Source organism: Haliaeetus albicilla, chromosome 2 (assembly GCF_947461875.1).
Source record: "Haliaeetus albicilla chromosome 2, bHalAlb1.1, whole genome shotgun sequence".
Lineage (NCBI taxonomy): Eukaryota > Metazoa > Chordata > Aves > Accipitriformes > Accipitridae > Haliaeetus > Haliaeetus albicilla.
Genome location: NC_091484.1, coordinates 52,943,564 through 52,959,456, shown reverse-complemented (window position 1 = coordinate 52,959,456; position 15,893 = coordinate 52,943,564). Strand labels below are relative to the sequence as shown.

The following is a 15,893-nucleotide window of genomic DNA, read 5'->3' as shown; positions in this document are numbered from 1 at the left end:
TCTTTTAAAATTGGAGCCATTATAGTCAATCATGCAAATCTACAGTTAGCCTTCAATAAAAAGTGGATTTTTGACCCACTGAACTGGGACTTCTAAGCAGTTCTTCCGATCTCTGACAAGATACCATACAACACATACATGCCAGTCTGATATTGGTGTGCATCTACGTTCAGTTGTTCAGAAAACACTGCTCATAAGTCATTAAAACAGGTCCAAAAATCAGAGTGGGTCTTTTTGTAGTGCAAACTGATCATTTAAAGAAGTGCAATAAAGCTCCACATATAGCAAAAAATGGATGCATTCACAACGTTTTTTCACCTCCAGGTAACATACTAACATCTGGAGCACATCAATGGAAAGCAAAAGCTTATAATATTTGTTGGGCTGCCCTCATAAAATGAATTGGTTGACTCGGCACATCTCCAGGCAGAAAGGAGACTGTACTGCGACAGCCCCAGCGGAGTGCCAGCACCCTCAGAAGCAGTCACAGCAGGGCAAAGAAGCAGGAGGCTGGAGTCTCTCACTAAAAGTGCCTGCTTCCATTCAGATGTGAACCACATCCATTTTGTGGTTGGAAGAAGCAACAAAGATCATATAGCACCTGTTGTACCCAGAGGTGAGATTAAGACAGACCAGCATTGCTAACAAAATGTCTTTCAGATGTTGTAAGTAGGCTTTTAAAGATGACAATGACCAAAAAATCCCCCAAAAGCCCCCAGCAAACCATAAAGTCCAGTATGAACCCTAACAAAAAAGTTCAGCATGCATTCCCTTTTAGGAGAGAGGCACTAGCTACTGAACAAAATTCATTCGGTTGTAACTTAATTGCCCTATCCAAACTTTTCAACAGGGAAAGAGCAGTCTTACAGGTTAATTTTACGTTAATGAAAACATTATCACAGGAAACATGCTTGTGCCTTTATGATTTTTCCCAATCAAAAGATCCATGATAAGCTTCAAGTTTCACCCCTCTGCTGAAAATGTTCTCACTTTTTATTCTCTTACCTTCCCCTGCTCTGGCTGTTCATGCTCTTGTCACTTCTAAAAACTATGAATTCACTTCCTCATGACATATCCATACACTGTCCAATTCAGCTTGGCCCTGATTTTTGACTGAGATACCTAAGCACTTCTATTACCTCTGCTAAACATTGCAAATACCCAAATAAAAGCAAGCTCTTTCCAAGAGTACCATCAGTCTCAGCAGTTAAGACTCTGGATCCAAGCTTGTCTGCTTCTTCTGTCCTCCTTGGATGTAAGGGAAAATAACATGAATTTATACATGAAATATTACATAATTGACTTACAGAAAAGGTTTTCAACATTTTTCCAAGATGCAATCCCTTAAAAATATTTCTACTTGAGCTGTGAATATCCATAATTTCGGCTTACTGGCAAGAGCCTTACATTTCTTTATTACCTTTCCTGGCCTCATTAGAAGTGAGCAACAAACTGCCAGAGCCCAAAGACCACAGGTTTGGAAAGCACTAGGTCCCATGAGAGCATAAAGACTAAATTTACCCCTTTTGCCCTGAAGAAGAAGAATAAAAAAACCAGATCAATTCCACCAAGGTAAACAGCATAACCTGGCTAACTAAAATAAAATGCCACTTCTATTTTCTCCATAGAAGATAGTCGGGGGTTGATGCACATGACATGCGTGGAAAGGCTGATGCTATGGGGTTTTGTCAGCCTGGAGAAAGGTGGGCTAAAGGAGGACCTCACTGATGTCTGCAACTACCCAATGGGAGGGTGAAGGGAAGACAGAGAGACACAGTGGAAGGACAAGAGGCAAGCTGGAACATGGGCAATCCCAACTAGGCATCAGGAAATTATTTTTCACTGTAACAGTGGTCAAACACTGGAAGATACTTGCTCACAAAGGGTGCAGAGTCTCCATCCTCAGAGATATTTAAAACCCTGACAGATGTTGCCCCCAGAGCAACCCAGTCTTGATGGCCCTGCAAGGGTTTGAACCAGGTGGCTGCCACAGTCCCTTCCAACCTAAACCGTTCGATAATTCTGTGATCAGTCCTTGGGTTTTGGTAATGAACAAGAGAGATGCTCGGCCATCAGCCTGATGTTTGTCAATCGGCAACTTTGATTTAAAAAAAAAAAAAAAAAAAAAAAAAGACAAAACAAAACCAACAACACAGAACAAACTGAAACACCAAATTTCAGTTCTGGATGATTTAGAAAACTCAATTGTATTTTCCAGACCAAATGAAACACAACTATGTAAAAGAATGGAGTTTCTCCTAATATTTAAAATGACAGATTCACTTTGTGACTAAATAGCCTTTGTTTTACTTAAGATGCCTTCATGTAAGTCTGCCTGGTTACATGACATTTTAGTTAAAAGAAAAAACAAAACAAGAAAATCCTGCCAAGTCAACATATGTCTAGAAACAAAATTCTCCGAAAACAGTATCAAGAAGATTTCAAAAATTGTTTTGAAGAAAATATCCTCTTTTTACATCCTCTTTTAATTAAAACTGGCCATTATTTGTGCAAAATCCAGTCCAAACAACAACAAAAAAAAATCAGAGACTAAACAAATTTTGCATTTGTAATGTTGCCGTTGGGATCATCATATCTAGGCAACTGTCATTTATAAACCAACAAATGTTTCACTGTGTAGGTGTAAGCTAACACATCACTAGCTACAAATGGTTTCTAACCAGTTTGAACCAGCAATGGAAATTTCACTGAGAAATACTGAATATTGCAATTTATCAAGTGATCAAAGCTTATAGCCCCAGCAATTTTAGTAGTTCAGATTTAGCTTTTCCTTGCTTTACATGGTATTGAGTGTACCAGGCTGGGCATCACTAAGCTAGGTGTTGTGCAAGAAAAATAAAAGAATTACAGATCCCGTAAGAAGAGCCAAGTCATACCAAGCAATTACAGGGCAAAGAATAAAATAAATAATCCTCTGTAACAAAAGCAAGAGCTAGCTCACACAGTCTGAACCTAATCCTTCAGTCAGGAAAGCAATTGTGAGACTCTAATAATTCTTTGCATATTGAAAAAGTATCAGAACGTTATCATAGAGGAAAAATTCTGAAGCTTATCACAATAGCTGTATAGCTATTTAAACCTCTGTTAAGAGCTATGTGTTTTTAGAAAGTATACAAACAAGTATTCAGGCAATTCAAGTATCAGATAAGCAAAGAGGAGTGCTTAGTAAGATGTATCCTTAATTAATGTGTTTACCTAAGAACTGTACTGATATAATGTACTGAATTAATAACAGAAGCAGAGACCCACAATGGCTGCTGTCTACATGTAAATAAAGTTTTGTCTTGAGACAAAAGCAGATTACATTCCTCAATTCTGCAGTTATTATGCTAAACAAACAACAATTTGGGGTTTAGGATCCCCATTCCCCTTGCGTTTTTGCTGGGTTTTGGGGGGGTTGGTTTGCTTTTTATTTTTTTTTTAAATTAAAGGACTGACTTGTTTTACAGCATACTCTTATTTCTCAGAGCAGCACAACACAGCATCCATTTTGAAACAGCTTCAGGTTGAATTAGAAGACCTTTAAAAAATACCCCCAAAACCAGAAAAACACACACTATACCACAGCGACATTTCATTAAGTACAAGAGCCAGAATTTCTGTCTGGTGGGAAATTCTACTTTAAAACAAATCAGAATGAAAATCTTCAAAGCCAGGTTCAACATCGGTTAGCAGCACAGACTTGGGCAATCACATGTCTTTTTGTGCCTTTCCTTTCTCTGTCAGCAAAACCAACATGGACAACACTTATTTTGCCCTTCGCTAGGGCTGTGAGAACCAGTATAAGAAAAGGAAAATTCTAGTCCCTGGATATCACCGCTGTGTTATTTATTCACAGCTCAGAACTGTTAGCTCCCATCATTTCATTTATCCATCTGAAATTAGAGATGAAGGTTAAGATGACTTAGTTTTTAAACACTGACATTTTTACCCAACCATCTTGCCTTTTTTTAAATGCCATCTAGTAAAGAATTTCAAAGGGCTCTGCTTCTTTAATGAGGCATTAAAATACAGTCATACGACAAAAAAGCAACTCTACTAAGTCTCTTAAACCCCTGGACTTACATTATCAGCTTTTATGTGCCTGTCAACACTCAACAGTAAGAAGCAATGGTTTGCTCTTTGCCTCGAATTTAAAAGCCAGCTAAACTTCCTCCCACTTTCCTGCTGAGAGCTTTAACTCCTTGCAAACTGTCAAAGCTTTGACACTTCAGCAGCAGATAAATCTACGACATGATGCAACAGCCAGGTGTAGTCTCAATCAGCCACTGGCCACTAATTTACTAGTGGCCATTTCATTCACCTCACACAGCAATAAACTAGGAATACTTCCCACCCACCCCCACGTACCCACACTGCTTGTGGATCAGCCCTTTTAAAGACATGCTAGCTCTGTCAAAGAACCAGGTACGGTTAACTTGTAACTTGGAAGAAACATTTTAAATTGTAGAGATGTCAATACATGGCTAAAATGCAAAGGCATTTCCAACCCAGAAGCTGAAGTAAGAGTGCAGCATTTTTCAAGAAAAGTAAGTGCGAAGTATTAAATACTGGAACTCCTTTACCCAGAACATTTCTCTAAATATCCACAGCCTGGATGTAGCATTCAGTGTAAAAACTCATTGACACAAAGCCCATTATTAATTTGTTTCACAAAGGTGCCAAGCTAAGTGCACCTGTGGAAGAATAAGATTTGGATGAATTGCTTAGTAGAAAATGTGAAGCTCACAGCTGGGAAGCCCTATATTCTGTTTGGTATAAGCTAAAATATTTATACCATTATCTCAGTATACAGAAAAACAATGACTGCACAGATAAGCCATGCTGTTTCTTTGCAACAATAAATTGAGATACAGACTTATAATGGCATCCTTGAGATACTACACTTAACAGCAGTATAGTGAAAAACGATCCTTTCCCTTTTCTTCTGTTCCTTTCACACTGTAATTCCACAGTATACAAAACCCCTATTTAAGTCTCCTAACCTTGATAAGGACTTGATCCCACTCTCATTCAAGTCAATGGAAAAAGATCTTATAATTAACCTGAAAGACTCATGACTGAGGCACTGAGTGGCAAACTTACAAGATAGTATTGTAATAATTTATTCGTGAAAATATTAGGGGGGGTTCATAGTGGGAGGGGAGCTTTTTTTCTTATGATAGAAAATAGAAACTAGCTTTGTCTAAAGGTAACCGTTTCTGCTGAGAATGCACAACACAGACAGCTCTTACATCCTCCCCACTCCCAGGCATTTGCTGGGGTGGTAGCCACAAGGTACTATACAAAAGTTACAAATGCATTTATACTTTCAAAGGGGGAGAGGAAGTAATTAAAAAAAACAAGCTATCTGAGGTTCTGCCAATGTTGGCATGTCTCCTCTTTCAAATACCTTAAATACAGCCTGGCATAAGAGTTTCTCTCATCACTAGAAGGACTTCAATGGCCTTCAAATGCCAAACAAATCCCTTAACTCACTGTGTCAAACCCCAAGGGAAGCATTTGCCAGTAGGAAAAATACGAACAAGAATGCCAGGAGTTAAAAAGTTAAGTCGGACTGATTCAGCATTCAGATCAAACGACTACAGTTCTTCCTAGATTATTAACAAGCGCTCCAAGCAACCAGAGGCTGTGATGCAGACAAGAACCTGCACATCACAGGCATTCCAAGAACCCCGGTTTGTCTGCGCTGGAACAAAACCTCTGCAAAATATGCGTGCCCTCCTGATTTAAAAGCATGCCATCTCTCATTACCTCTCTATCCATACACATGCACAAGACTGTTAGGCACAAAATACTTCCTTCATCAAGGTTATGATCAGCAGAACTTTTTCCTGAAATTCTTTCAAATCTTTTAGCATCTGTAGTAATTTTTAAAAAGCTGTTCTAACAAGTAATATAGCACACAAAAAGCACATCTTTCACAACCTCAACAGACAACCAAAATAATGAAAAACCAAAATAGACAAAAGAAGAGACAGCAAGTCTTCTCACCAGCCGCAACTTCAAATACAGATTTTTGGAGATGGTAGAAGGAATACTATGATGCTTCAAGCAATGGTAACAGGATCTTGTCAGTTCAAATGGAAAGGGAAGGGATTTTTTAACTGAGCATAAAACATGTGTGGGAAACACTAGCAAAAGACAAAGGACATGTGAACCATACATTTCAGAAAGACAAAAAAGCCAATGTCATCCAACTTTCCTTTTACTTAAAACTGTTTAACAACCAATTAATAAAACTTGAGACATATGGATAACCATGTCCAAATGTAGCAGATTAGAAATAGCAATTTTATCCAGTGTAGGTATTTAGGGCAAAAAAATCGCCCATACTTTTTGAAGTGCAACCTCAATGTCCGAAGTTATTAAAACCTGCTAATTTCTGAATCCTTCTTCCAGACAGAATGGCCCTTATCATTAGGCAGGTGGCAGATAATCCTGCAGATATCAAAAGCTGTCTCTATAGTATCTAGAAATAAACAGTTCCCATAATCAAGTTTTAAACTGGCCTGAGTATTTCTCATGTTGTCAGTGCAAACACCACACCTCCAATGCACAGCTGAATTTTTTTTGGGGGGTGGGGGGCTGTTGAGAGGGTAGGGTAATAATGGATTTATTGCTGTAAAATCTCACAGAAGAAAGTTAAAAAGGAAGCCAGCTTGAAATATAGCCAATTTAAACAAAAAATAATTCAGGGTAATTTCAGACTCAACATTCACCCAAGCCTTCTGGCAACTTTCTTGCCGTTTTACAATCATTTCCTATAGTCACCTTTCACTGCTGTTCTGAAGACCTGCACAAGCATGTTGGGGAAGAGAAAAAGAGAAGTGACAAGTTCTCCAGAGAAAACCATGAAGATGACCATGACCTCAACTTCATATTGTGCACATGTAAATGATTAAAAAAAACTCAGCCAGGAAGTTGCTTGGCACTAGTGTAGTTCCACTACCAATCACTGTGTTTCCTACAGCAACAGATGGTGAAATAGTTTGGCATAAGTAGGAATTTTCAAATTAAGAGTGTACATTTAATAACAGTCTTACCAAAAGTAACTTCTCCTTTGCCAGTCTTGTCAAACAGCTGAAAGGCTACTATGAACAATGCATCTGGAGCACACAGGACTGATTCAAATGCCACAAACTCTTGAAAGGATATCAACCTAAGGGATGAAGGAAAAAGCAAGAGCTATGAAACCACTTGCTCGCCGGAAACTGAAATACAATATAACATAGATTATACAGAAGAAGTAAGATCACAACCAAAATGTGTACAAAATGTTACCAATAGGGATTAAAATTTATCCTAAAATGCCCTATCACCAATACCATCAGGAGGCCTTTATATCGCTAGATGGAAATGACTTCGTTGAACGAGGAACTATTCCTCTCAGCAAGTCACAACAGAACATAAAATAAGCAAAGCGCTCAGCGTGGCTACTCACCTCAGCTTTAATGTCTAACTGAACTGCCCTCTGGGGGAGCCTACCTCCCTCCACTGGCAAGACAGAGAGCTGATAATGATAGGAGTAACTTCCCTCAAGACTCAGTACTTAAGGCTTTTGGAGACCTACATGCTGCCACTCACTTCAGAAGGAACCGATTGGAATGTATTATCTGTTTGCTAGCAACTTATTAGTCATCCATTGCAGCCCTCCAGTCCTGCGTGTTGAGTCACAAATTTCAAGCAGTAGTCTGCACATCACTCCTCAGCCCAAGAGCAGTTTATTCAAATTCATCATTACAGACAGGTTCCCAATACATGAGCGCAGTAGCAGAGCACAGATAAAAGCAGAAGTGCCCTTCCTTAAGTTACTTAATAAGCAGAAATACATAATTAGACAACTTGGCATTGTTTCCAGCAGTAGATTGGCTACAGCAAAGACCTTGAGCAGTTCTAATTTCTCTGGGTCGCACCCAAGAGTTCAAATGGATATCAAACTCCTATTCTTAAAGAGGCAAAGGCCAACCATTCTTCTGTTCTCCTACTTCTTTAATGTCTAGGTTGTACAGTTTAAAATGATCTTCAAATATGTGGCTGCAGGGCCTGCTGGCAGTCTGGGAGGTTTAAGATTGCCCTCTCTCGAGGCTGCTTTATGTCAGTGTAGCAAGCGCATAGCTTTAATGGGTTCACATGGCAGTAGCTGGGGAACAAAGGCTTATTTCTGAGAAGCGCAAAATTCAGTGTAACAAATGTCAAGAAACACATACAATTATTTTTTTTTTTATTAGAAACTAACTACATCCTTAGGACTTTGACTCAAAATGACACTGCAGACAGTTCAATGAAAACTTCCACTCAGTATGCAATAACAGTGAAGAGCAAAGTGTTTGAATAGGTTGGAAAAGACATTTTATCAAGTTATGACGACCCATGACTGTACAGCAATTTCCAGCCACCCTGTCTTAAGGGAATTAATTTCAAGTCACACAGAAGCGTGCTTGCTGCATGTCAGCAGCCAAACATCCATAGGGTAACAGAAGTTGATTTCCGTGAAGAACATGAAACAAGAAGATGAACAAAAGAGGACATTAAAAAATAAAAGCATGGCACAGAGAAGGCCAAAAAGCTGTTCTACTTTACCTCCCTCAATATATATGCACTAAATAAAAGAAAGCATATGTAGAGTCAGAAATAGTCTAACAAATAACTAGTTCAAGGAACTTGCCACCATAGGTTATTATGTAGTGTGAGAAATAAATAAAGAGAAACCTCCTCAGGTATTCTTAATATTAAACTCACAATTGCTGATGCCAGTAAACATATAAGCATGCCTTAAGCTTTGCTGGCAAAGAAGCCAATGACTCGCTACATATGCGCACGTTAGCACATGGGCAGGCCATCAAGTTGTTTATTTTAAATTCCTTGGGAGCCCTCAGTACTCCCAACTGTTAGACACAGAATACACAGATACTCAGTCTTTAAATGGAAGAAAACTTCCATCTCTCCTAAGCCAAAAGAAATTTTTAAAAATGCAACATTTCCTGCAATTTTAAACCAATATATCACAACCTACTTAGTTTTGCATTTATGCATATTTATTGTTATTATGTGACTTACAGGTTATAAAAGCTCATTATTATCCATTACTATTGGCTACATACCTGACAACTTCCACAACAGCAGATAGAAAGCACTGAACTCTTCTGTCCCAAAGATTATAAAGCCCACACAGAGAAAACAAAATAGACAGAAGGCAACAAGACTCTAGAATAGGATTGTTTAGAATTAAAAATCTAAAATATCTGCCAACAGCATTTTGATAAAGATGCTTTTTGTGTGAAACAACAACCAGCATATGACCTTACCAACAGATCCTAACATAGTGATGACAGCACAGAAAAGAAATATAGCACCTATCCTCACAGAATCCCAGCACCACGCTAAGAACATACTCCATGTTATCAGGCCTGGATTTGATTAAAACTCCATGTATTAACACTGCTACAAGATGTTATACTGGTAGAAGCATTCTTTGTCAGTACTTGCAAGTTATAAACCCCCCCTAATAAGTCAGAGATGCTTAAAATAACCCCATATCCATTTTTAAAAACAATTATTCATAGTACTAGGAAGATTAAAAGTGTACAAATTGTGTGGTTCTAGCCAGACTGTTAAAGAAGAGACATTAATATCTGCTGTGCCAGCTGAATTCAAATTAACCCAATTTTTACATGTTAATTAAACCAGCTATTTTCTTCTTATTGTATTTTTGCTCCCTAAGTAGACTAGCCTGCTAGTGATTCCCAACAGATCTATTCTAGCAACAATGACGTATTCATTTACTTCTATTATGACCATACAATACAGTAACTGAGCAGTAATTTTTCACAGTCAATTACACGTGTGATTCTTAATGCTTAAAGATGCTGAAATAATGTGTACTGCATAGCCATATGCTCACTTCTCTGTACTGCACAAGGGTAGTTGCCTGGGTAACACATTTTCTCTCCGGTTTAGCATCACCCTTTTGGGTTTAGCACAACCCTTCACTGAATATCATTAGGTGTCATTAAACAGCACATATTAACATGGACTTCAATATACTACTTAAGAGTTATTTTATCTACCTAAACAAGTGCTCATTTATGTTACAAAAGCAGAGAAAAGCCTAGTGATTTTAACAGCACAAAGAGAGGAAGCTGAAATGTTTACAAAATTTTACTTCAATCCTGAAGATATCCTGCCCAACTGGTCAAAGTCTTCCTTCACCTTCACATCCTCGTTATCAGTCCCAATATTGGCACGATTTATTGAGGAAGGTTGAAATCTTGATATTTTAAAAACATCCATACACAAGAGCTACAGTCCAAACATAACAACTGGGTATGATGCAGCAACCCCACTATTTACTACTCTCTCCTTTCTTCCATGCTTCTTCTTTTGGTGCTCACGCCCATGGAATCTGGGCACCACATAGACATGATGCATTCCCACCAAAGAAAGTCCGTATGTAGCCATGCAAAATAAAAAAGCCATCACCCACTGTAATAATACATACAAATGCAATGATGAAGAGGTTCCTTCAGAAATCAATGCATATGTTTTTACTGTATCAGCAATTTAAACTTGATAGCATAATGGGACACAAATTGAAGCTACATCTATTATTTTATGCTGCAACCTAGGTAAACTAAGTATAGTATAAATTGATGTATTAGAGTATAAATTTATATCCAACAGTAATGGAAAATGCTGGCATTTCCAGGTGTTATTTTTGAATAGTTTGTCCTTTCTAAAAATAAAGGATACAGTATTTCTCAGTAAAGTGTTGGTTACTACAGTCCAAACAGAGATGGGCAGTTAATACTTATTTTGTTAGACAGATGTTGTACTTTTAAACAAAAGACTGAAAAACAGTATGTTATAGTAGGCAGGATGGAAAATGCCTGGCCTGTTGCTGATAGGTCTTGAGAAAGCCAGAGTATTTTGGTGAAGTTTCTGATCCAGCTGAAGCCAAATGAAGCATTGTTTTGGTACTAAGATTAGGAATGAGAAGCTTAAGGCCAGAAACCCATCAAAGCCCTTAAGTCCGTTTCATACAAACTACAGCCATGCAATATAAGACTTAAAAAAATCTGTATTATTACTAATCTACTAATTTGAAAGACTTCTCTGGCCATCGGCAAGAAAAGCATTTCCTTTTCTTAAAGGAAATCTTAAAAAGATGTTTCCGTAAGAGGTCAGAAGGAAAGTCTACCTCCAAATAACCCTATGCCCTGACTTAAGATGGAGGTAAAACTTGCTTCCAAGCAACAGATATTCACTGAATGACAAAGTCTGCCTTAAGAGGTCTCATACCTTTGTCACACTAATGGCAGCTCCTGTAGATAGCCTCAAATCCTTAATCTCTGGCAATGCAGGAATTGTGCTAGAGCTACATGAGAGATTTTGTCCACAGCAACCACAGTCAGATTGTACATAAGAGCTACTGTTCTTTACACTCCACACTCAGGAATTCTTCAGCCTGGGGTAAGCAACTCTTTGCCTATTTATTTGCTCTGCTCATGAGTCAGAAGCTCTTGTGCTGTCTGCCTTTTACCCAAGTGACTTACCCATTTTAGTATTCCTCACTGATTACACTCGGTACCTAACTTCTCATCAAAATCAGAAGGAATTAAAAAGCATTTTTAAAAGTGCTAGGAGCAACCTTGGTAGTTCTGGGCTGAGAGAGTGGTCATGCTCACCAATCATGAAGAAGAGATGCTTCTTCAGAGCAAAACAGGGATCCAAGACAGTGGATAAATGCTTCTAGAAATATCCTAGCAGTATTTTCAGAACCGCACTACTTTAAGCCACTAACACTATAACAAAATTAACTTTGTCATTGCTCTTGCAAGCTACCTTCTACTTTATACTAGAAATAAAACTAAATTATTGAACAGACTCTCATGACCTTAAACACGTGTAAGTCCCTAAACACTGACCAGCCTATTAAAAATGAAGACTAACAAAAGCAGTTTTGTACTTCACTTTAAAACCTGGAGCTCTGGACTGCCAAGCTGGAAAGAATTCAATAGGACAAGACCAGTAGGTCCTGTTGCCGTCCCTATATTTCATTCCAGGAACCAAAAAGCAATTGACCCTTGCTTCAGACGATCACTCTGCAAATTACTTTATACACCACTAGAACAAGGTAGAAATGCCTGGCCACACGGCAAAAAAATGCTACAATGCCAGGTTAGAGAGAGATGGATGCTAATCACTTTCTTAACTTTCTCCACTCTTTCACATATTAGTACAGCAGCTAAACAAGAAGACAGCCTGAATACCAGAAAAGACTCTCCAAAGACATGTTAGGAACATGCAGTCCCTTGCCACTGCACAGTCTGGACTGCAGAAACAGTCCTTACCCATGGCAGAAAGCAGCAATTAGAAGCCTCAATACTACACCGCAAAACTCCTACAAGTTCAAGCCAAGTTATGAAATCCCAACTTGTCAACAACTTCACATAGGCTACAGTTTTATGTTTTGCTCTTCCTAACACCAGCTTCTGCTTGTGAGGGAGATCCAAATCACAAGGTATGGATTATACTCTCAATCTTCTTATTACAAAATGGATTTGAAGCCATGTAATTTGGCAAATGCCGTTTTTGCAGGCATCAAACCAAGGGAAGAAATCTGAGAAATGTTTAATGTTTTCAGTCAAATGCTACCTGAAGCCACCACTTTCTTGCTGCCATCATGCTAATGTTACCAATATAACTTTTTACAGAATTCTTTCACCAAGGGTAACAATCATCACGTTAACTCGTCTGCAAGGTTTAAGGTACCCAGCTGCCAAATACATGAGGCTGGCTGAGCAGAAGAGAGCACAGAAATTATTGCAAAAGTTCTCAGTTACACATGCATCTGTTCCCTAGGAAGCCTGCATTCCCTAGTCATGCTTTATTTATCTCACATTTTATTCTCTGCAACCACTGATATGAGTCATGCCTGAAGTTTTCTGGTTTCTAAAAATGCCACAACTACAGACTTTAAGTCCATAGCTAATTATTCTGAAGCTTCTCTAAAGATACTTTAAAGGCAGGGTTAAAAAAATGCATTCATATGGGTGAAGAGACACCTTGCCCGGGCAAGTACCAAAAGCAAAAGCTAGGATTTCATTAAAGAAGGGGGAAGATGGAGTGGTAGCTAATCTTGCCTATTGGCAAAGCCAGCCTTTCAAATGCAAACCATGTGCAACCAACTTCACTGCTGTCTTCCCAAGATGGCAAAGTGGCTCCCTAAATACCTTAGTTGCTCCTCCTCCCTCTTAGGGGAAAAAAACAGTGGCAAAAACCTTTAACAGTGCTATGGCAAAACAAAGCCAGGGCACTTTTTTATACGATCTCTTCCTACACCATCTAAACTTATTTTGGACTGCTATTTGAATGTGTTTGTGACAGATACATACAGTAAACAGAGAAAGAAAGACTCATGGAAGGAAAGGAAAAGCAGGAGTTAGGGGAGCCAGTCAACAAACATGAAAGGTGCAATGAGTTAAAAATACATAATAGATAGAAAATGGTTTGCTCAGCTAAATGGTACATGCAGCCCAAAACATAGTTTCTACTCTTTCCACTTAAAAGATACTGTATTCCTTTATGTATCTCCAGGCAGAAAAAAGCAAAAAAAAACCCCAAACCAAACCAAAACCAAACGCCACCACCCTTCAGGCATCAAGACTGTTTTAGAAGAATGGTTTTGTATTTTTTAAATTAACAACAGAAAAAAAAACACTTACCCATCTTTTGTCTGATCCACCACACCTGCAAGGAGCTGTACAGTGCTTGCATTAGGCAAACCATCTCCAATTATCTTCAGGTACCGTGTGACAAAGTCATTAGGAGACATGAAGAATTCACCATTCTTCTCCACACTCGCATACTGTTAAATGAATACAATATTTAGTGCCTCAAATACATCCTTCTCCAGGCATTTATTACCACCACCCATAGTTTCCTATCAGGCGGAGGCTTACGTTACAGCAGATGACAGTTCTGCTCTGAAGAACCTACAGCCTACACCCAAACAGGAAAGAGTAAGTGGGGAGTACTCAAGCAGCTGAAGGCTTAGCTTCCCAGCCAGAAGAGTGGCAGATGTATGATTTTTTTATCATGTCAACAGTTTCTCCACAGTAGTCTAGAAATGCTCCAGCACCGAATGTTTTTCTGAAGTAGAACACAAAGCACACACACATTTGCTAACATGTATGTGGCATCTCAGGCCCACTGAACTCTGCCAGCAACGGGATACTCCAGCATATCTTATTTATCTGAAATGACTCCTTTGTGTAGCCATTCCACTTCGGGATGAGAAGGCAGGTTTACACCCACGAAATGACATTGCAGCGCTAGTGGAGTAAACAAACCCACACCTGGGGTGTCCACCTGGGGGTGCTGTTTTGGAGGAACACCACCGCATCACCTTCAACCACAGCTGGTCCCTAAGTAAAGGAGAACCTACAGACACTCCTCCTTGATTGAACTGCTGAAAGGAGGCCAGAGAATAGCACTTGCAGGAAAACGTAACAGAAAACAAGAACTTCCAACAGTTCAGCACACTGCAGAAACAAGAAGAGAGGTCCAACAACTTACCAGACACTGCTGGCATATGTTATCCCACTTTATACCATAGTTACTGGCATACTAGTCCAGAAAACAGCTATCGACAGACCTAGGCATATTTGCTCCCAAGGGAAGCCTCCAGTAACATGTCACGTACCAAGGAAAAGGAATATTAAAATATTCTGAAGATAATACATAAATAAATAAAATTGCCTTTGCTACCATCTTCACCCTGATTCCTCAGTCACCCCTCAAAGTTTAAAGCCCTCATTTTCTGTAGAAGGGTAAATTTGAAATCAACCCTAAAAATGTTTTCTAAGGAAAGAAAAAGGATAAGGACAATAATTAAGAGGAAAAGAAAACCCAGGCAACATTTGCAGAACCATGTATTAGCTTTAAGGGAAAAAGGTCTGTCTTGGGATAACAAATGTTCACTGAGAACTGGAAAGCAACTGTTAATTTTTTTTTTTTTTTTTAAGGCAAGGTAGGATGATAAACCATTGTTGCAGCTCCCCACAGAGCATTATCCACACTGAAGTAATAAATAAATTAGATGCCTATTGCTATGTGGTAGCGTACTTCAAAAACAAATTTTGTTTTACATTGCTATGGCTCTGCTAAGGAAAGGAAACTGCCAGTTTTCATTTCGTAGAGTCACACTGGTGCCTGCAGAGTACCGTTATACCTGCTGCAGGCATATAACTCTCAGAGGGATGCCAAAGTGTAACAGTAAGTAGATTATTTTCTTCTAGTGTTATATAAATACAGTCTTCAGGTACAGCAATATCTTCAAGAAACAAGGCTTCAGAGAACCAAGCCCAAACAAAACGTAACTTGCTTTGGCATCTATATATTGGTTAGCATTTAAGGATTCCTGTTTCAATAGACACTGTTTGTAACACCAGCTTTCTATTTGATACACTGCAAGGAATTTTGAATTGTATACTTTTATAAGGACTAGCAGATCAATTGATTTCAATGTAATCATTTGCAGGGAGACAGAATCTTTCAGAATCCCAGCCTCAGAAACTTTTAACACAGCTGCTATTGAGAAACGAATCAAATAAGTCAGACAGCCTATGCTTCTATATTTCATTTTTTTCATCCAGGCTAACCCCCTGCTAGGGCACTCAATAACAGAAAACAGCATAAGGTTTCAGTGTCCCCCTGTTTCTTGTCATTGTGATTTACTCAAGTGTATTTGAAATCCACTCACGTACTCCACACTACATATAGAAAATGACCTTGGAAAATGTCAGCTTGATCACTTTGACTAAAATCTAATCTCTTAGGGGTTATGGTAGAAGACTTAGAAAAAGTAG

The 15,893-nt window shown here is 38.7% G+C and overlaps 1 protein-coding gene across 4 annotated transcripts in view; it reads right to left on the bottom strand.

The window, feature by feature from the left end:
- Window positions 1-15,893, bottom strand: part of SLC25A13 (solute carrier family 25 member 13) — a 105,016-nt gene that overhangs the window by 61,574 nt on the left and 27,549 nt on the right. For all 4 annotated transcript variants that reach the window (XM_069774694.1, XM_069774687.1, XM_069774680.1 and 1 more), the window contains 2 exons: window positions 13,749-13,891; window positions 7,068-7,183 (listed from right to left, as the gene is read on the bottom strand). In XM_069774694.1, coding sequence (XP_069630795.1) covers window positions 7,068-7,183; window positions 13,749-13,891 — 259 coding nt within the window. The remainder of the gene's footprint in view (window positions 1-7,067; window positions 7,184-13,748; window positions 13,892-15,893) is intronic.